This window comes from Esox lucius, chromosome 4, assembly GCF_011004845.1.
Source record: "Esox lucius isolate fEsoLuc1 chromosome 4, fEsoLuc1.pri, whole genome shotgun sequence".
NCBI lineage: Eukaryota > Metazoa > Chordata > Actinopteri > Esociformes > Esocidae > Esox > Esox lucius.
Window position 1 is genome coordinate 16,587,402 of NC_047572.1, and position 22,770 is coordinate 16,610,171.

A 22,770-nucleotide genomic window follows, 5' to 3' on the forward strand; every position below is an offset into this window, starting at 1 on the left:
TGTCCGTGGGCGTGTGTCCGTGGGCGTGTGTCCGTGGGTATGTGTGCGTGCGTATGTGGGCATGTGTGGGTGTATGCGTGCATGCATGGCCTCTGTTAAATCACCACAGAACTATGCGTCTGTCTAAGGCTTGATGAGTTAGACATTCATACACTGAATTTAGAGTTATTGTACTCACACATTGCAGACTGAATGCATGTCCGCACTGCACTGAAATTCCTTTCTCCAATTTGTCTCCCATTACAAGGCATCTTCTCCTCGCCATAATGTGTTTCTATAATGGCTTATATAATTAGTGCTCTATACTATTAATTTTCACTCAATGCATGAGAAATGAATTATCATAATGTTAAGCTCCTGGTCTAATGAGGTTTGACACAGTCAGTGAATAATAAGACCAATAAGAGAAGCATGTAGAAAAGGCAGTTTGTGTGTGTGCGTTGGTGTGTGTGTGTGTGTTGTGACTTAACTATAATACATGGACAAAAATTTCCCCAAATTGTGGTAAAATCTGAAAATGTTGACTAATGGGGGACTGATAGGTATTCCTGTATCCATTTTGAAAAAGGTATTTTTTTGGTTTAATAGTTTGGCGTAGTGTAAACGTTGGGGTAAGTTTAGAAGTAGGATTATGGTTAAGTATTACCTGTTAGGTTAAGGGTTAAGGGTTAGGCATTAGGGCTATCAGCAATAACAGTGATATAGAAGGACATGGTGATGATAATAATGAAAGAGAAGGACATGATGATAGTAACAGTGATAAAAAGAACATAGTGATAATAACAGTGATATAGAAGGATATGTGATGACATTAACAGTGAAAGAGAAGCACATGGTAATAATAACAGTGATATAAAGAACACAGTGATAATAACAGTGAAAGAGAAGCACATGGTGATAAAAAGCAATTTAGAAGGATATGGTGTTAATAACAGTCATAGAAAAGGGCATAGTGATAATAACAGTGAAAGAGAAGAACATGGTGATAATAACAGTGAAAGAGAAGGACATGGTGATAATAACAGTGAAAGAGAAGGACATGGTGACTAGCAGGAATATAACGATGGAAGAATGCCTCCCTGTCTGGTTGGCTGCACCATCAATGCTACACCCGAGATACCATTTAGCCAAATCACCTAAAGCTGTGTAAGAACCTGGTTTAATTAAATTGGCAGAGAGTAATTTAGCCTCCTTAGCCTCCCTAACACACCACACACACAGACACAAACACAGACACACACACACAGACAGACACAGACAGACACAGACACCTTCATTTCTATGTCAATGTCAAACATTCCCATGATGGGAAATTGATTTCATGCTTGGATAACAATCCGAGAGATTGGGAGAGAGAGAGAGTGACACAGAAATAGAGTAAACCAACAAAAAGCTAATTAGAATGCCAGCTTGCCCTAAACAGAGAGTGCATATAATATCTGACCTCTGAAACAGACTCAAAGTTAAAGAACACCTTGACTACTTACAGTGAGCACAGCTTTGATATGGAGGGAGGCCACCATAGCCAGACAGAGTATGTATGTGCTCACTGTGCTGAACATGGGGTGGAGAGGGAGCTGCACGTTCTAACCTCCTGCCAAATGTATGACAACATTAGAAACTCATATTTCCCTTGGATCATACAGATCCTGTAAGAATTTTAACATTACAAACATTGACAAAATGTGTGTCTGATATTTATATACATTTTCAGATTTTGTTTTTCCATATTTATTAGATTCTAACCTATTTTCAACTTGCTTTGGCAATGTAAAAGAATTCCCATGCCAACAAAAACTTTTAATTGAAACGAAATTATACAATGGAGAGAGTCAGATCAGGCAGGAGACAAGAGTCAAACAGACAATGGAAAAAACAGAGAACTTCTCAGTTTTATATCTCTCGGGCCATGACCTCTTCCTCTCTATTTCACTCTCCATCTTTCTGTCTTTCATTTGTTTCTTTGATTTCCCATTACACATCCATATCATCAGCAGTAAAGACAAAAAAACAGGAATGAAGAACAGAACAGACAAGCTGAATAGAGGAGAGAATATGATGGTGGTTGGAGGGACAATACCAGGCTTTAGAAAGCTGTGACCACCGATGCTACTGGTAATTGCATTGAGAGGGGATGATCACACAATACTGCTCTGCTGTACTGGCATCACATGCCAATCCTTTGGTCCAGGTCAGGCCTGGGTCAAATATCTACTGTGGAGCAATGTATTTCATTCTGCCATTTAGCTGCCATTTAGCTGTCTGTTTGCACTTTTGGGACTATCCCATTGGCTTTCATTTCAATGTGCTGAAGTGAGAAGATGCTGTGGTATGGCAAGAGAAACATGATTTCTGGATTAATTGCCAAACTATATACCCCCCCTCTTTTTAACCCTCTCTCTCCCTCCAGCTCACTCGACTTACCCCCCTCTCGCCGTGCCTTAGTTTCCTTCCTCACTCTCTTTCGCTCTTTATCTCTCTTCATCTTTCCATCTTTCCATCCATTCCCACCCCCCTCCTTTTCTCCCTGTGAACCCTCTGCATGGTCTCTGGGGTCTGTAACGTAGGTTTCCAATTGGATGAGGCATCATGTGATGCTGAGAATAACCACCAATCAGAGAGAGGTTCTCCTTCGCACGGTTACCACAGCAACTCCTCAACTGAAAACACACTAGTAAGAGATCGATATCATAAAATCCCATTTCCACATAAAGCAATTTGAAGTTAAATCTACCCCAGCTTTTCTATGGCGGAAGTGAACTGCATGCGGCGCTGTAATTAGTACAAGCATTCATTTCGACTTCTACTTAATGGAAAGTCTATGATGAAAACTACACAACCCACAAGGCATTGGGGGACTACATAGTAGGCCCAAAACCTCATGGCCTTATACCTTGAAACTGTGTGCTGTTGCCATGACAGATTACAACCCAGAGTCGGAAGACAATTTGGAGAAAAGCGCCTCATCTCATTAGCGTGTATAACATCCATACACAGCGCACACCCTTTAGCAGGAGCCCAAGCCAAACATGGCTCCTCTGTTCCTTCCAAATCCCTCGGTTGCTTCATTATTGGCCAGGCTCAGAGAGGGAGAGAGACAGAAAGTGAGACAGATATTGTCTGTGTTTGTGTGCAGATGTGTCTTTGTGTGTAAGTAATGACGCAACATCACACGGACTCGGTGAGCTACAAGTGTGTGTGATTATGTTCTTGTGCCTGCATGGACTTAACGTCACACAGCTTCACGGGCTGACCTACAAGGTAACCAGGGCTTTCCCTCCAGACACCTCTAGATGTGCATTGACTGCTACTTGTACCCGCTAAGTCTCTTCATACTAGCAACACAGTTAAAGAAAAGAAAAAATGAAATTCTCATCCGAACGTAATTAGACTCTCTACACGAAATCAACTTTAATGTGCATATCCTGGCATTTTCTAATAATGTGCAGCTTTTGAAGGCCACAAATACACCATGTTGTTCCTTAATTGTTGATTTCCCATCCTCTGATATTTTTTTCCCAATTCTTGTATCTATATAATATCTATATAAAAATGATAACTTCGCCAAAATACAGCACTTTTATTAAGACAGTCTCTGGTTTCAGTTTCACAGCCAAATATGCAAATCACTGAGACGCCTAATATACATGTATACTGTATGTGATGTGTTGACAGCAGCCAATGATATATGGACATTTAGATTTTATACACACTATTACAGGTCATAAACAGTTCTACCTGTGAGTTCATAAGGAGCTCCCTCTCTGTATTATCAGCTCACAATCAGGTGGAAGCTTTTGTTTTGTCTGGGGTCAATTTGGCCCAAATTTAAATTTTTAATAGTCTATATTGCTTACCGAAACACAGTGATTGGAATTATTAAGAACAAGTGGAATTAGTCATGAAATATTAAATATTCCGACCAGGCATCTGGGATGAGAACTGATGGTAGGCTGAGTGAAAGCAGCATGCAGCAGCCAGACCAACCCTTACCTGTGCATGTGAAACACTTGACATGGAAGTGCGTGTCCTGAACTCGAACCACTTCTCCTTTACACACGTCCCGACAACGCTGGCATCGGATTGGTGCAGAGCTCTGCTCATCACCCAGGGAGCCCGGCTGATAGGCTGTTGAGAGACAGGAGGACAGGCTGTAAGACAGCTGACCTCATCCAATTGTGACAACCAACGACCACAATGCAAGTATACAACCATCGAATGGAACTATACAAATGCCCACAGTATAATCTGTTTTCCTGCCCTTGTGGTCAGTACCCTTGAAGTTAGACAGGCAGCTCAGTAACTAGTCTAGATAAAAATGGTGTCTCTAACAAGTCACGATGCAGGCATGACAGACTTTGATGGCTAAACCTTTACATTGGTTTGAATTAAGGTAGTTGATGCAAACAAGCCACTCGCAAAAACCTTTTGTACCACTGATCTCATCGATTCATATCAGTTATGAGTCACAACAATAAAAGTAACAACCAAGAATATCCCATCGATTCAAATGCAGTGTCGTTCCCTAATCCTGGTGTCACAGTGGGTGAAGCGGACAGAATGTTACAATGTCTACCGGCTGCTTAGTCAGTTCAACACCGTAGAGGGACTTCCTCATCAGATCTCTGATGTGAATCTGTCTGCCACCTCTTCCTGTCTGGCACTTCCAGTCTCTCTGTCTCCTCTACCCTCTCTGCCTTGGATCTTTGTCTTCTAATGCTCCCATCCGTACTTCTCACGTGTGTGTGTGTGTGTGTGTGTGTACACGTGCGCATGCATGTGGCATGCATGTGGATGTAATTTCTCGTTGCGTGAAGGCAACCACGCTTGTGCGCTGATTTGACAACTCTCATTCTCACAGTTCAGTACATTGTTTCCTTCACAATGCTGGCAATGAAGAACACACCATAAAATAATGAACAGCAGATGGTATCAGGTCTGAAATTGAGTTTTAATAGCAAGAAACCCGCCGAGCATGTCGTGCCAACACAAGTCTGTGACCCAAACAGCACTCCATCTAACTAAGCAGTGCAATACTTTGTAGGACAGCCCTGGTCAAAAGCAGTGCTTTATGTAGGAAACAGGGGGCCTTTGGGACAGGAGCAAGATGTGGCCTATGCGACACCTCCTGTGTCGCATAGGCCACGGCAAATTGACCACATGAACTGGAACTTAAACTTGACTTGTGTGAATCCTTTAGGCAGAGAGAGGGGAGCAGAGGGGAGCGGAGGAGGATGTCTTTCACCTCAGTTCATTAAGTACACACCAGAGGATTACACCGATGAACTCCAGCGGGTAACAGGGGAAGCCATCACCATCCTTCACATACGGCACTGACGTCCGTCCACAATCACACGGCAAACACATGAAGATAAACCTCAGGGCAAACACAGGGCCTGGATCAGTTATGTGAATCAGGTGATAGCTGTGTGGTTAAAGGGAAAAGGGCTGTAGACTGGTAAAGGTGGAAGTACAGTGGGGGGGGGTCAAACACAGGTCCTGGATCAGTTATGTGAATCAGGTGATAGCTGTGTGGTAAAAGGGAAAAGGGCTGTAGGCATCTGCTGTTTACAAGCTGTTCCTGTGAACCTGAGAGTTTAATGGATGCATGTTATTATTACTGAGTTTGAACACAGGCCCTGGATCAGTAGCTACGTCTAAATCCTGACCTCAAAACCTGCTGAAAGTTCACAGTGACAGGGGATTGGGGAAGATTGATGGTGACAGGCACTTCTCACTCTCACTCTCTATCTCTCGCAATCTCTGTCTCTCTCACTCCCCCCCCCTCTCTCTCTCTCTGCTGAGATTAAGGGAATGAAAAGAGGGAGGAGGAGGAGAAGAGGAGAGAGGGATAAAGAAAGGAGGGGGTTGTGAGGCTGTTGACAAGACCATGTGCAGGAGAAACAGTCACTTCAGCTAAACATAAAGCGAGGCTAATGAGGTAGGTCAATGACAGTCTGTTTACAAATACCCAGTCTCTTTCTCTATCTCCATGCCCCTCCTCTCAATTTCAGTGTAATCTCTCTCTTTCTAAACCCCTTCTGTTCCACTCTCTCCCTCCTCCCTCTGTCATAGGTTAATGTTTTTATCGTTCATATTATTCTGGAGGCAGCCTCAGCCCAAAGGAAGCCTTTCAGTAATATGTAGACCAAAATATGCAATTGAGCTTTTGTCCCAACACTGAAGACATTCCAGTGATGTAGAAATGTACAAAGGTTAGGGTAAGGTTAGGATAGTGGTTAAAGAAGGGGTTAAGGTTAGGTTTAGGGTAAAAGTAGTGGTCAAGGGGATTAGGCTATGGGTTTTGGTAGGGGTTAAGGTTACGTGTAGGATAAGAGTTACGGTTAGGGTAAGGGTAGGTGTTAGGGTTAGGGTTGGGATAGGGGTTAACGGCTAGATTTACATATCTTATTTGTTTTACAGTACATACCACCATCTGCCACTATCTACCACTATCTGCCACTATCTGCCACTATCTACCACTATCTATGACTATCTACCACTATCTATGACTATCTACCACTATCTACCGCTATCTGCCACTATCAACCACTATCTATGACTATCTACCACTATCTATGACTATCTACCACTATCTACCACTATCTGCCACTGTCTGCCACTATCTACCACTATCTATGACTATCTACCACTATCTACCACTATCTGCCACTATCTACCACTATCTATGACTATCTACCACTATCTACCACTATCTGCCACTATCTGCCACTATCTACCACTATCTATGACTATCTACCACTATCTACCGCTATCTGCCACTATCTACCACTATCTATGACTATCTACCACTATCTACCACTATCTGCCACTATCTATGACTATCTACCACTATCTACCACCATCTGCCACTATCTACCACTATCTATGACTATCTACCACTATCTACCACAATCTACCACTATCTACCACTATCTACCACTATCTGCCACTATCTACCACTATCTACCACAATCTACCACTATCTACTACAGTGTTTCCCAACTCCGGTCCTCGAGTACCCCCAACAGCACACATTTTTGTTGTAGCCCTGGACAAGCACACCCAATTCAACTCAATGAGAGCCTGATAATTAGTTGACACGTTGAATCAGCTGTGCTTGGCTTGGGCTACAATGAAAATGTGTACTGTTGGGGGTACTTGAGGACCGTAGTTGGGAACCACTGATCTACCACTATCTACCACTATCTACCACTATCTACAACTAGTCATCATTCGTTCAATGGTACCGTGTCCTTACCCTTTTTCTTCCCCTCACCCCTCTTTCTTCCTGCCCCCCTTCCTCTCTCCATGCCTTGGTAAGGCCTACCCGTCTACGAGAAATGCAGTGACATCACAGACAGATAGTGTCCCTCTACGGGGATAAAAAAGGGCCAAACAGTCCCTGACAGACAGACCCCATTATCACTCAGACCCGCCAGCACCAAGGTCACCAAGGCAGCAAGCACAGAAATACACTGCATGTACACTTGGAAAACAGAGAATCTCTGCTCTTTTGATTCTAAGTCTTTGTGCTGTTTGGCTCTCAAGGACTTCTGGACAAGAGTGTCACCTGACAAGTGTGACTGTAGGACTTGCTTGGCCAGTCTGTTCACTTCCCGTCCATGGTTCTTCCTAAAGGTTCCAAGCTGACTCAGTTGAAAGGATATGCCTTACTTTCTTTAAAATGTGTGCCTCCATAAAAGCAAAACAAGACTCAGAAGTGTTGATGCCCTGTGAGCACTTTGAAGAGTCAGGGTGTTGTTGTTGACAAACTCAGTAAATTCACTGAGCACAGAGATAAAACTTTGATCAATGTCACCAGGCAAGCAGAATCCTTAAGATGTAATGACAGCACACTCACGCGCACGCACAGGCGTGCACACAAACACACACTGAAACATACACAAACACATGTAGGCACGCTGACAGACACACAAAGATAAACACACGGACACACACAAAGAAACTTAGGGGTACGTATGTAACTAAGGTTCTCTGAGGGAAAAGAAAAACACCTCCTCAGGTGAGTCTATTTATGACAAATGATTGATCCACTTAAGGGGCAGTCACATCCAGGAAGTAAAACCTCCCAAAGGTGGGAAGAGAAGCCCAACTAGCCGCAGTACATACCTCCAAAACAGAGACACCACTAAAACGTTCCCACGATTTAACAAATCCACAAAGCGCCCACATCCCAAAATGGGCGCACGGGCTGAAAGAGGTGTAGGCCTAACCAACTGAGCCCATTATCCAGTGGGAAAGGCATTCTTTGAACATTACCCTGGACTTCACCGCATTGGCAAAGTAAACGAGCAGAGATCCCTCCTCCTAAAAGATCTCGTCCGATACATGTAAATTCACGGAGCGCTTGTGGGACATGAGGAGCGAAGACAACATCTGTCCTGGCAAGAGAATGGTGGCGAATGGAAGGCGGACAGGACAACAGCTTGGCTTGGCTACTGTACGCCGTGTCAGGGGGACCTCAGGGTATATGGATATTTTCATAACGTTTTGTTATTTCACATTATCCTGATGAAGAGTAGACAGAACGTCTCGTGATAACTTGTATATTCATTTGGTGTTAATTAAGGAAATATTTAACAAGGGCTCATATTATTTTCCCAGACAGTCTAATTGTCTTAGATTTTTCCACATTTAATTGTTAAGCGCGAGTGATGAACTGAACTCTTGCTCTGGCTCGACTACTGTTCCCATGGTCAGTGCAATGAGTGGTTGTTGTTATCTCATATTGAAGACAGAAGGACCTGTGGTTTCTCCCGGACTCTCTTGGCAAAATCTTGGGAGAATGAGAGAAATCACATCACCATCACTCCACCAATATTTCCAACAGTGGTTTGGGGGGCAGATCCCAGAGGGTTGGTGGAAGACTGGAGAAGGATCCATCCAGAGATTAGCATAATGGGAGGAGCTAATATCATTGTATAACCATACTGTATAAAAGTGTGTTTCCGAAGACTGGCAGTCACTTCTTCTGCAGACCAACAACGGGTTGGTTGCTCTGCAGATCAGCACGACTTTATTACCTTAATAAATAATATAAAAAATAGTCTACTATTGAATTCACAAACTCCTGAGTTGTTTGAAAATGTTGGCGGGGAAAAAGGGGAACAGGATGTACAGGGAGCGCATGGAGGTCACTCACGCACTTGGCCGCATCTATGGTTAGCAAATAAGCCGTCTGAAAGAACAAAATACTCAGGACAACCGTCTTCAGAGGTTCAAAGGTGGCACCCGAAAGCGCCTCCAAAACCACCCCCAAGTCCTGCAGGGGACGTGTGGCACTGTTCTTCCTGATGCATAGACAGAGAAGGTGTGTTCCACCTCCTGTGATGTCAGTCTGCATAAAACAACCAGACGTTGACGTAGCTGAGGGCCCCTATGGCCTTCAGTCTGAGAGGGAGGAGTGGGGAAACGTCCACACAAGAACACACATTCGGAATTACAAACACACAGACACAAACAGGCAAACACACAGACACAGCCACACAGATGCAACAGATAGTGTAGTCCTTAAGGCTATCAGATCCAATGTAGTGGATAACCACACAGAACAGAACAACACAGAACAACACAGAACAGAACAAACTGACATGCCCAGGAGGAGAGAAGACACTCTTCTCTTGGTCCTGTCCCATGCTGTGTGTGTGTGTGTGTGTGTGGGCCAGTAGCATGACCGCTGGGAAATGTCAGACCACCATCGGCCTGCTGAGACACTTTTTGACCATACACAAGCAGTGTTCTGTTAATGTGTGTGTGTGTGTGTGTGTGTGTCTGTGTGTGTCTTAAGACGGCACACATTGGCTGCTCTCGTGACTGTTCCCAACCTAGTGACCCAAAATTCCAACAGCACCGGAGAAAGTGCATTCACATACTGCAGGTTAGGACTGGGTTAAAAGAAAAACAATAGAAAGCACACAATCCGCAAGAGAGACTGAAGAATGAGTTATAAATAGCGAATGTCACAATATCCCATGACAGGAAAAAGGACAGGGAGAGAGAGAAGGGGGATGTAGAGGTAGTGTGCTGGGAGGCGTGGCAGGGAAGATGAGGTGGAGGAGAGGGATGGAGAGGTAGTGTGTTGGGAGGCGTGGCAGGGAAGATGAGGTGGAGGAGAGGGATGGAGTACAGGCCCTTGGGCCACACTGGCAGTGCAGTTTTGTTCCAGCCCTGCATTAGAGCACAGTCTTCTCTGATGAGAAAAGTGATCATGGGAAAGGCCTCTGGTGTGTGCATGACTGTGTGTGTGTCTGTGTGTCTGTGTGTGTGTGTGTGTGTGACTGTGTGTGTCTGAGTTTGTGTGTGTGTGTGTGTCTATGGAGTATTTGTGTCTTGAGTTGACTCAGCTGACCGGAGATGTGCTGGTAGATCCCCTGGATAAAGTCAACTGATATGAGATCAGCGTATATTTAACCTTCAAGAGGCTGGCCTGCCATGGCAATATCAGTTGACTCCTGATCAGGAGGTCTGTGGCCCGGGGGCTGGGTTGGGGAAAGGGGCGGGGTCATGAATAACAGAGAGCTGGAGGATGGGGTGCAGGCAGCAACAACACGAGGACCTCTGCTATTCTGCAAGGAAACAGGTTTGTGAATGAGCGCTTGTGTGCATGATGATGATGAAGGTGATGATAATATCAACTGTAAGGATGCTGATGTGTAGCGAAGATGAAGATGATGATAATAATGAACGTAAGGATGATGATGTGTAGCAATGATGAAGATGATGATAATAATGAACATAAGGATGATGATGTGTAACAATGATGAAGATGATTTTAATAATAACCATAAGAATGATGATGTGTACAAATGGTTAAGATGACTATGATGTTCATAACTGTAATGATTATGATGATGATAAGCAGAAGTAATGGTTTGTACACAAACTGTAAAAGACAGAAGCACATTTCTAATACTAAATCTAGTTAAGTAATGTAGTAATGTAGGCCATGTAGATGACTTTTTTTCCAGCCAGAAAGGCAGATCCCAAAGCAAGTCCATAAAAACTCACTGAAAACGCTGAATAAATATCAACAAGTCCCTGACCTTAGGCCTAACAAACCATACACCCTTCACACTGTGCTCCATCCTGGCACTTATAAAACCAACTCCAAAAAACATGACACGTCTAAAGGCAATATTACCACAGATAAGCTAATAAAAAGCCAACATTTTCACAACAAGAGAAAGAACGCATAAAATAAATGTTGTTCTCCACCTTTGGTCTGTGAGAATAACTTTAAATCAATAGTAGAAACATCCCAGATCACCAGGCAAATGTGTAGTTTATTTGTCAATTCGTATACTGCAAAGTGTCGCTGTGCCGTGTGTCTGCGAATGTTATCTATCCGATTGTTTTTATTTTCTTTAGTGAGAGACGTTTCAAAGTAGGCTAACCCGAAGAGAATTGACTCACCACTGGTACTCATGATGCTCACAGGTTCTCATTCAAGGCAATATTCCCAGAATACACCCGAGATAATCTTCTGAGTAGAGCAATAATTCCTTAGAAGTCAACGGAGAAAATAGACTCGAAATATCGAAATATCCTTTTCACTGTAAGACTTTCCAATACGGAGATCAGGAGAAAAGACCCGAAGAAAGAGGAGAGAAAGAGAGAGAGAGAGAGAGAGAGGGGGAGAGAGAGAGAGACGGGTGTTCCCAGTGAATTGGAATCCAGTTCTCGGGAACACTCCTTCTCTTCCCCAAAGCTTGAGCAGAAAAATAACGTTAGACAGCCAGAAAAAACACAGAGTTGTTCAACCGCGTTCCACGTTTAAAATCTTATTTTGCCTGTTTATTCCAGTGTTCTTTCCAAGCGCTGCTGGCTGGCACTCCCGTGCGCTCGCACTCCCGTCTTTTCGCTCTCGGTTGATATGTGAAAAGCGCTCCAGCGCACTCCAGCTCACCATCCTCACAAGAGCAACATCACCCCGAGCACAGCGCGCAGTTTCGGTGTCGCACGAGAGCAAACGAACAATGTGTTTTTTCCTGAGGTTAACGCGAGCGATAGGAGGGGAGAAAAGGCGCACTGGCAGATTCGGATTTAAACTCCGTGCATGATTAACAGGGATCGCACTGCCCTCTCCTGGAATACTTGTCTAGTGCACGTAGGGCCTAATTATATTGCTCAAAAAATTAAGGGAACACTTAAATAACACATCAGGTCTCGATGAAAGAAATGTATGAAAGATCAAAATATTTCCTGTACATTGTGTAATTCATTGAGAACAAACGTAACAGGCAATGGAAACCAAAATCACAAACCGATTGAGGGCTGGATTCAAACTCACACCGAAAATCAAAGTAAACAACTGAAATCACAGGCTGTTCCAACAAGCAGGAATTTCATCATGACAACTCATAATGTGACTCAGTAGTGTGCATGGTTCCCACGTGCCTGTACATCTGGGCACGCTCCTGATGAGACGGTGGATGATGTCCGGTTGGATCTCCTCCCAGACCTGGATCAGGGCGTCAGTGAGCTCCTGGACAGTCTGTGGTGCTACATGGCAGGGTCGGATGCACCCATATATATTATGTCATTGGCATCAATGCCTTCGTCGTCCAGGAACTGCCTACACACTCTGGCCACATGAGGCCGGGCATTGTCCTGCACCAGGAAGAACACAGGACCCACTGCACCAGCATAAGGTCTGTCAATGGGTCAGAGGATTTCATCCCAGTACCTAACAGCAGTCAGTGTACTGTTGCCTAGCATGTGGAGGTCTGTACGACCCTCCAAGGATTATGCCTCCCCAGACCATCACTGACCCACCACCAAACCAGCCTTGCTGGATAATGTTGTGCAGGCAGCACAACATTCACCATGGCGTCTCCAGTCTCTTTTACACATGTCACATGCTCACTGTGAACCTGCTCTCAGCTGTGAAGAGAACGGGACGCAATTCTAGTGTTCTCCGGCGAATGCCAGTCGTGCTGCACAGTGCTGGGCTGTGAGCCCAGGTCCCAGGACATCGGGCCCTCATGCCTCCCTCATGGAGTCTTTTTCTGACAGTTCAGTCATTTTGTAGGGTTTGTAGGGTTCTAGCAGTGCTCCTCCTGTTCCTCCTCTCACAAAGGAGCAGATACCGGTCCCTCTGCTGTGTTGATGCCCTTCTACGGCTCTGTCCAGCTCTCCTTGTGTAACGGCCCATTTCCTGGTATCTCCTCCATGCTCTTGAGATTATATTGGGAGACAGAACAAATCTTCTTGCGATGGTACATGTAGATGTGCCATCTTGGAGGAGCTGGACTACCTGTGCAACCTGAATGGGCTGCAGGTACAACATCATGCTACCAGTAGTGACAACGACACAAGCAAAGAACTAACTAGAGAATAATCAGTCAGGAAGGATAAGGAGAGAGCAATTGTCTGTGGCCACCACCTTCAAAACCATTCCCTTCTTGGGGATTGTCTTGCTGTTGCCTCTCCAGTGCACCTGCTGTCACTTTAATTTCCGCCAAAACCGGTGGTTGATTCATTTCCGCCAAAAACTCATTGATTCACCATTGCTTATGCTTCCTATACTGTGATGATTACGTGTTCCCTTAATTTTTTTGAGCATATTATTCTTATTAGCTCTACATTTCACAAACGAACAATAAAAGCATTACTTTTCATGTTTCAGTTCTACCTGCATGCAATATACAATATGAAATTGATTGTTTTTTATAATTAATTTTCCTTTTACTGTAAACCACTCTATATTTTTTGGTTGAGTGTTCAATGTGTGCACTTTTGGCAACATAATATCTAAAAGTGAACGAGTCACCTTTACTCTATAGAGTAAGTGACAGAATTGCTGCAATAAAAGCTTTATTAGCAACATGATATTGCTGCCTGCGATCAACAAAAAACACAACAGATTGGTGACTGAATGAATGTGACAACAGATTTGACAAACTTAAGTTAGTGTTAATGCTATGGTCCACAACAGATTGGTGACTGAATGAATGTGACTACAGATTTGACAAAGGGATGTTTGCGATTGTAAAACATTTTAAAGCTGCCCAGGCTGCATTCTTCTGGTCGGTATGACAATCTCACCACCTGCTGGATGTCAGTAGTACTGATTCTCTGATTTCCCTGATTCTCGATGCAATTCTCCAAGCCTAGTCAATAGATGCTGACCATTCAAAACAAGTACACCTCAATTTACAAATCCTAATCTGGTGAAGATAGATACTGCCCTAATGGGACCTAATTGTACATGTAGGCTCAGGACATCAAAGGGAGGAGATTAGCCCAGATAGAGAACAATAGGTGGACAAACTGATGTTCCCCTGACATTTAAATGTATCAGATATTGTCAGTGAACATTCTTTGTTATCAAAAACATTTTGGGAACCTGTTAGGCAAGTTTTGTCTAGAACTCTCCCATAACAGCACTTATCCAGACTATTGCGTGAATTTTTTTTGGGTATTTTTCAAGGGAACATCCCTTTAACTTCACTCTAAACATATGGTTGCCTTGTTCTCAGACAATTTGGCATAAGCACACAGTGCTGTGCATGTTGATAATTCATTTTTCATGATGTGTCCCAGTTTAGAATATATCCTCCTAATTTTACAGACCAAAACATTAGGTGAATTTAGCTTTTATAGACCGACCATTGAAAAAGGAGCAACAATAAAGGAGCAATACCTAATAAAAAGAACAATTGAATATATGTCTTGCATAAATATTCAACCCCTGTGCAATGGAAGCTCCTAGTTTACACTGATAAAATAAATTGCTGTAACAAAGACAGTAATTTTACAATTGGCCTCCATCCGTGAACCATTAAAACTGCTCTGACATTTTCTGGATAAAACTGACTTTATAGGCAAAAAATTATCAATGTTTTTCATCAGGCCTGGGAGAGTGAGTATAAATGCAGTGGAGCTGGAGTGCATAATTTGGTTAGAGAGCAGAACATTTAAATACAAAATAAATAGCAAAATTAAAAATGTGTTCCATTTTATTTTCTGTATGTAAAAAGTCCAGAACACTTCAACAGCCCGAATCCCGACTATCGAAAACACAGTCCCAAATTGAAATGTTCAACTATAAATTTTATCAAGTTCAAATAGAACACTGTTAGCTTTTGCATGGTCACATACTATTATTTTTTATGGACAACTACTGTAAAAGAAAGCATGCTGCAAAAAAGTACTGTCCCCTCCTTCTAAATGAACTAATGTAATTGTTGATTACCCCAGTAGTACAACTGAAGGAAGAATGGATCTAGCAAAATACAGGGAAATACTCAGAGAAAACCTGTTTCAGTCTGAAGCATGAGGGTTATTCACTCTTCAGTAAGATTTCTTGCAGGAGGGGCTCAACAATGTGAATCTCATACATTGGTCCAGATTGGTCCAAGTCTAGTTCTTAATCCACTGAAAATATGTGGCACTGTTTGAAAATAGTGATCCACAAGCATCACCCAACCAACCCAAACACCTTGAGCAAATCTCTACATTCTTTTTAAATATAAAATAGTCTGGATCTGTGTGCTAAGCTAGTTCATACTCACAAAAGACATTAAGCTGTTATTTTGGCAAAGGATTGCTCATTTTACATAAATACTCAACCTGGTCTCAGGGGACTACGCAGACTGTTTAACGTAAATATTTGACAGCCAAATTCACATGATATATTATGTTAGGTAAAGTAACGTTGGAATAATATTTCAGATTAAAAAAACAATAGGCTGTGTTTCAAACCCAGGGACTTTCCACTCTTCAACAAGGTGCTCTACCCACTGTTCCAAACAGGAACGTGCTGTTAGAGGAGGCGAGTGGTGGTGTTCCAACATAAATATTTCATAAGTGATTTTCTTTCTAACCCTAACCTTAACCCCAGTGCTGTGATATCTAACCTTAACCCTGACCTTAACCCCAGTGCCCTGATATCTAACCTTAACCCCAACCTTAACCCCAGTGCTGTGATATCTAACCTTAACCCTAACCTTAACCCCAACCTTAAACCCAGTGCTGTGATATCTAACCTTAACCCTAACCTTAACCCTAACCTTAACCCCAGTGCCCTGATATCTAACCCTAACCTTAACCCCAGTGCCCTGATATCTAACCCCAACCTTAACCCCAGTGCCCTGATATCTAACCTTAACCCCAGTGCCCTGATATCTAACCTTAACCCCAGTGCCCTGATATCTAACCTTAACCCCAGTGCCCTGATATCTAACCCTAACCCCAGGGGCCTGATAACTAATCTTAAACCTAACCTTAACCCCAGTGCCCTGATATCTAACCTTAACCCCAGTGCTGTGGTATCCAACCTTAACCCCAATGCTGTGATACAAACTGTAACGTTAAAATGTATTTATTACATATTGTAGCTACGTTGTAGGCCACTATCATTCCCTGATATCCATGTACCTTGTATGGAGCAGCGGGTAGGGCACCAGCTTTCTGATCTGAATGTTGCCGGTTTGAAATGCAGCTTGTTCATTTTGTGCAAATTTGTAATGAATTATACATTTTCGTACCGTTTGTAAAATATAATACGTTTGTCTGGAGTTTGTATCATACTACACTTTTCAATAGCATTCGTAACATATTAAACGTTGTAATAGTGTTCGTATGACATGTTGTATAGAGTTCTGTTTAGGGCCAAGTGGAGAGAGGAAGCTGCAGTCCACAGCAGAGTGAAGTGGAGAGAGGAAACTAGACAATACAGGGATGTAGAGAGGCCTGTTTCTCTCTCTCTCCCTGTCTCTCTCTTTCTGCCCATATCTGTCTCTTCCTTATTCTCTCCCTGTCTCTCTCTTTCTGCCCATATCTGTCTCTTCCTTATTCTCTCCCTGTCTCTCTCTTTCTGCCCATATCTGTCTCTTCCTTACTCTCTCCCTGTCTCTCTCTTTCTGCCCATATCTGTCTCTTCCTTATTCTCTCCCTGTCTCTCTCTTTCTGCCCATATCTGTCTCTTCCTTACTCTCTCCCTGTCTCTCTCTTTCTGCCCATATCTGTCTCTTCCTTATTCTCTCCCTGTCTCTCTCTTTCTGCCAATATCTGTCTCTTCCTTACTCTCTCCCTGTCTCTCTCTTTCTGCCCATATCTGTCTCTTCCTTACTCTCTCCCTTTCTCTCTTTCTGCCCATATCTGTCTCTTCCTTACTCTCTCCCTGTCTCTCTCTTTCTGCCCATATCTGTCTCTTCCTTATTCTCTCCCTGTCTCTCTCTTTCTGCCAATATCTATCTCTTCCTTACTCTCTCCCTGTCTCTCTCTTTCTGCACATATCTGTCTCTTCCTTACTCTCTCTGTCTCCCGCACATCCCCCTTTGTCCACCCCTTTCTCTCCTTCTCTTTCTCCCCAACAAACTAGTAGCATGAAAGGGACTGTAGACACACATAAACCATGTGATATTATGGTTTGTAACACATACACTGTCTCTCTGTCCCTCTTTGTGTCTTTTGCCTGCTTCATTTACCCCCCTCTCTCTTAATCTCTACTGATAGCATGGGCGCATGCCAAGTCTATTACACACCTTGCCAAAGGTATTTATCATGTTTACCCTTAAACCCCCTTATCAGAACAGCAATACTAAATCATATGAGGTCATTCTTATACCATTAAAACAATAAAATATATTTCTATCTAAATTATAAGGTGGGGTGTTCAGGTGTGAGTATATTGCATATCATCTAGTCAAAATGTGTATGAGAGTAGATCTAGGAGTGCGTTCCTCTGTGTAGGTGTGTTTGAGGGTGTGTATGTTGTATATATGTTGTATGGGTGCACATACTGTAGGTTTTACAATCTTAGTGGAGACCAACCGAAAAGCGATATTTGACCTCATGGAGACATTTAGCTGGTCTGATATTTCTTTGACTAAAGAGTCAGTTTTTTGATAAAATGTACAGGTTGTGTAATTAGTTATAGTGGTTAAGGTTAAACATTTGGGGTTTGGATGGGTTAGTTAGATTAATGGTAAAGATTAGGATTATGTTGGGTTAAGGTAGGTTTAGGATTTGTGCATAATAGGATTTTGAATAGGAAAAACATTATTCCCAAGGAGGATAGCAATACCAAACACATGTGTGTTTGTATTTGACGTGCTGTGAAGTGTGTGTGTGCTAAGACTACTTTGTGCCCATTGTCTTCAGAACAGACGGCTCTGAAAAACAGGAAACTCCTCTTCCTGAGGGTAACAGGGCAGAAGGACAGGAGGGCACCCAAATATTATTTTCCTCGCCTGCAAAAGTTGCCTGTGTGTGTTTGCGTGTGTGTGTGTTTGTGTGAATGTGCTTGTGCTTGTGAGATTTTCCTCCATAACTGCCCCAACTGTAAGTATCTCTTTACAGGAGGGAAGAATTCATTATGACATCATTGCTCTGTATCTTTCTCAACATTCTTTGAGACAGAATTTTGGTAATATCTATTACATTGTGGTCTTCATGAGTTGCAAGTTTGGTCACACATTAATGTTTTAAAAGTTTGTTGCAGGGTGATGCCCAAATGGATATACAGTGGATATAAAAGGTCTAAACACCCCTGTTAAAATGCCAGGTACTTGTGATGTAAAAGAATGAGACAAAGATAAATCATGTCAGAACTTTTTTCCTTTAATGTGACCTATAACGTGAACAATTCAATTGAAAAACAAAAACTCACAATAACCTGGTTGCATAAGTGTGCATACAATTAAACTAATACTTTGTTGAAGCACCTTTTGATTTTATTGCAGCACTCAGTCTTTTTGGGTAGGAGTCTATTGGAATGGCACATCTTGACGTGGCAATATTTTCCAACTCTTCTTTGCAAAAGCGCTTCAAATCTGTCAGATTGCAAGAACATCTCCTGTGCACAGCCCTCTTCAGATCACCTCACAGATGTTCAATTGGATTCAGGTCTGGGCTCTGGCTGGGCCATTCCAAAACATGAATCTTCTTCTGGTGAAGCAATGCTTTTGTGGATTTGGGTCGTGTGCTTTGGGTCGTTGTCGTGCTGAAAGGTGAACTTCCTCTTCTTCTTCAGCTTTCTAATGGACACCTGAAGGATTTGTGCCAAAATTGCCTGGTATTTGGAACTGTTCATAATTCCCTCCACCATGACTAAGGCCCCTGTTCCAGCTGAAGAAAAACAGCCCCAGAGCATGATGCTGCCACCAACATGCTTCACTGTGGGTATGGTGTTCTTTGGGTGATGTACAGTGTTGTTTTTGCACCAAACATACCTTTTGGAATTATGGCCAAAAAGTTTAACCTTGGTTTCATCAGACCATAACACATTTTCCCACATGCTTTTGGGAGACATGATATTTGTTTGTTTTTGCAAACTTCAGCCTGGATTGGATATTTTTCTTTGTAAGAAAAGGCTTCCATCTTGCCACCCTACCCCACAGCCCATTCACATGAAGAATACGGGAGATTGTTGTCACATGTTGCACACAGCCAGTACTTGCCAGAAATTCCTGCAGTTCCTTTAATGTTGCTGTACGCCTCTTGGAAGCCTCCCGGACCAGTTTTCTTCCTCGTCTTTTCCTACATTTTGGATGGACATCCAGTTATTGGTAATGTCTATGTTGTGCCATATTTTCTCCACTTGATGATGACTGTCTTCACTGTGTTCCATGGTATATCTAATGCTTTGGAAATTATTTTGTACCCTTCCCTTCTAACTGATATCTTTCAACAATGAAATCCCTCTGATGCTTTGGAAGCTCTCTGCGGACCATGGCGTTTGCTCTGAGATGCAACTAAGAAAATGTTAGGAAAATCCTACTGAAAAATCCTACTGAACTTTATTTGTGATTAATCAGAGTCACTTTAAATGATGGCAGGTGTGTAATGACATATTTGACATGAGTTTGAATGTGATTGGTTAATTCTGAACACAGCCACATCCCCAGTAACGTTATCATAGAAGATTTCAGTTTGTCTTTCAATTGATTTGTTCACATTTTAGGTCTCTTTAAAAGTGGAAAAAGTTCTGACATGATTTATCTTTGTTTCATTGTACTACATCACAAGAACCTGGCATTTTAACAGGGGTGTGTAGACTTTTTATATCAACTGTACTACACCATTCATGCATGTTGATTGGCTGCTGATTCAGTCTAAAGTGGAAATGCTGTGGCTGGAAACATGATTACAATTCAGAGGACTGCAAATGGTTAGTTGGAAGTTTTTCAGCATGCAATGATGTCAAATTGCAGTTTGAGTATTCTTAGATGCTTTAATGTAAATGTGTTTCGAATCTAGCCTGACCAAGTTTTGTTTTTGTTTGCTCAACAATTAAAATATACACAGTACATATAAAAAATGAATGTATTTATTTGTTACAATGTTTAAGTTAAATTTAGTCATTGTCACGATATGTTGCTCCATGGCAGATACATTTCTCTTTTTTTACATTAGTCTCAGATAATTATTTGGTTAAACGTTGACAACAACCGCAATGGCACAGCCTAGAGATGGAGGTGCAACCCACGAATGGCACTGAAGGCTCGTGTCTGACAAGTCCCAAAGTGTTATGACTCCACCATAATACATTATAAATGCCTATAAGTCAAACTGAATAGCTGTTATCCCTTGTTCATCTGCTGTGTTGAGGGAGTATTGTGCCTAGTGTCACACAGGCAGTGGTGATCAGGTCAGCACTTTGTATTCCTGGTCTGCTGCATTCCTATCCTAAAGCCCACAATTCCAGTCCTTTGTCCAGGCACATGACCTGAAAAACCCTGCTATATCCATACACATACGCACACACGCATACACACACACGCACACACACGCACACACACAACCTCCATCCTTAGCCCTCCGTATCATTCCAAAGCCGCTCTGTCTATCTCTGTCTGAATAACCTCTAAATCTGCAACTGAACTAATGTTCAACCTCAGCAAGTACACACTCCGAATCAGACATCTGTCCCCGGGAGTCCCCAGAATGTCGGGAATCACCTTAAAAACCTGCCAATAGGGACAACGGTGAGCACCATTAGCAACGAGCTGACCTGCAAGTTGTTCAGCTCTGTGGATTGAGATGTCAGATGGGTGTGGAAGGCATGTTGTGGCTGGGATGGTTGCATGTTGAATCCCAGTGCTGGGATGATCTTTGGTTTGTGCTAGCACAGTTCTTCCCAAGAAATGTACCGCACTCCTTTTTCTTTTTTTCCTTTAAAGCCTTTCCCAAACCCCAGCCTTTAAATTGTAAGGTGCCTGATTACTTCCTCACCTCAAATCTAAAACCTATAAGGTTTTTAAAATTGTATTTAATCCAATCTTTGGATTGAGCCACAATGCTCTGCAACATCTTGAAGAGGATATACTAAGCAGGTCAATAGTAACTATCTTGAGATGGCTAAAGTTAGCCACTATGCAGAAACTGCCAGAAAGTTTCTAACAGACAGTCATGAGCGCTTAGGTTTACAAACTTTTAGTGTACATTTTGCATAAAGTAATTTATTTAATAATAGCATTTATTACAAATACCAAATTGGGGTATAATTTCCCATTGGGAAGTTTGGGACTTACGATTTTAAGACTACTGCAAATCCAAATGCATCTGGTTATGTTAAATGCTACCCACGCTTCAAGTTAACTATTCAGAATGAATATGTCAAATTAATCAATTCATAATATTAGGTTTTCACTTTTGAAGAGTTAAAGTAAAAACGCCTCAATTTAAGTGGTGAAGGCCGGTATATATCAACAAGTTACCCTTAAGACATTTATGGACAACCTTCAAAAACACACACACACACAAACACACACACACCCATACATTCACACATACAATCTGGCTTGTGAAGCCAATTCAGTGGTCACATGTTCTGGCAATCACTCTGTCTCAGGGTGACTTTGTCATGGCTCACTGAAATCTGGGATATCCACAATCCAGTTTATATTTAACCACATGAGCAGTGAAAAACAGAGAAACACACAGACACATATTTTACGGTCAAATAAAATCAATCAATAGATCACACTCACATATACAACACACACACAGGAACATATAAAAAAGAGAACTGTTAGTAACCTGTCTTCAGAGAGAACACAGAAATTGTAAAAGGTCAGTGCCTCATATGATCCAGCACTCTACAAGGTTATAAGAATAAAAGGCTTGAAGAATAAGAGGTAAGATCTGCTGGGCAGACAGTCATGTGTTTTTGTGAAGTTAGAATTTATGATTCGATTTTAGAGGTTTAGAATAAGGTTAGGTTTGGGGTTAGAATTAGAGTTAGGATTTTAAGGTTGTTAGTTTAATTAGTCTTGCTTGTATGTTAATGTGTATGCTTGTGCAATCGCGGGTGTGAGAGAGATAGTAAGGGAGGAAAATAGAGATATGGCATGTGTGAGATCACCTTTGGAATGTGGCCTGTTTTCCTTATGGTAACAAGTAACCATTAGACAGCTGACTGGCTGAACAGAGCTCGAATTCTTTCTGTTGTCAAGCATTTTATTTGGCTAACTTGTCAAACCTGAATGGTTGGATCTATAGCAGGAATCAGGAAATGTCTGTGCATGTTGTTGACTGTAACCATCTTTATATCTAGTCATGGCAACTAGGAGAGGAACATAGGGTAATCATGTTGAGCATATTGTTTCCCAGAAACAACCTATGAATGTAATTATAGGTATTGCAAAAACCTGTATTGCAGCTATTCACTTGTAACGTATTATTAATTATCAAGAGTAACACCAAGGAGTAAAACTGTATTTTAGAAAGCGAGAGACACAGAGATATACGGCGAGACAAAGAAAGAAAGAGAGTGGAAATAGTGAGGGAGAGAGAGAG

General features: G+C 42.3%; 1 protein-coding gene across 10 annotated transcripts in view; it reads right to left on the reverse strand.

The window, feature by feature from the left end:
- Positions 1-12,017, reverse strand: part of ablim3 (actin binding LIM protein family, member 3) — a 44,246-nt gene extending 32,229 nt beyond the window's left edge. For all 10 annotated transcript variants that reach the window (XM_020045847.2, XM_020045846.2, XM_020045845.2 and 7 more), the window contains exons 1-2: positions 11,437-12,017; positions 3,994-4,128 (exon numbers count right to left, since the gene is read on the reverse strand). In XM_020045847.2, coding sequence (XP_019901406.1) covers positions 3,994-4,128; positions 11,437-11,449 — 148 coding nt within the window. In that variant the 5' untranslated portion in view covers positions 11,450-12,017. The remainder of the gene's footprint in view (positions 1-3,993; positions 4,129-11,436) is intronic.
- Between the last annotated feature and the right edge of the window lie 10,753 nt (positions 12,018-22,770).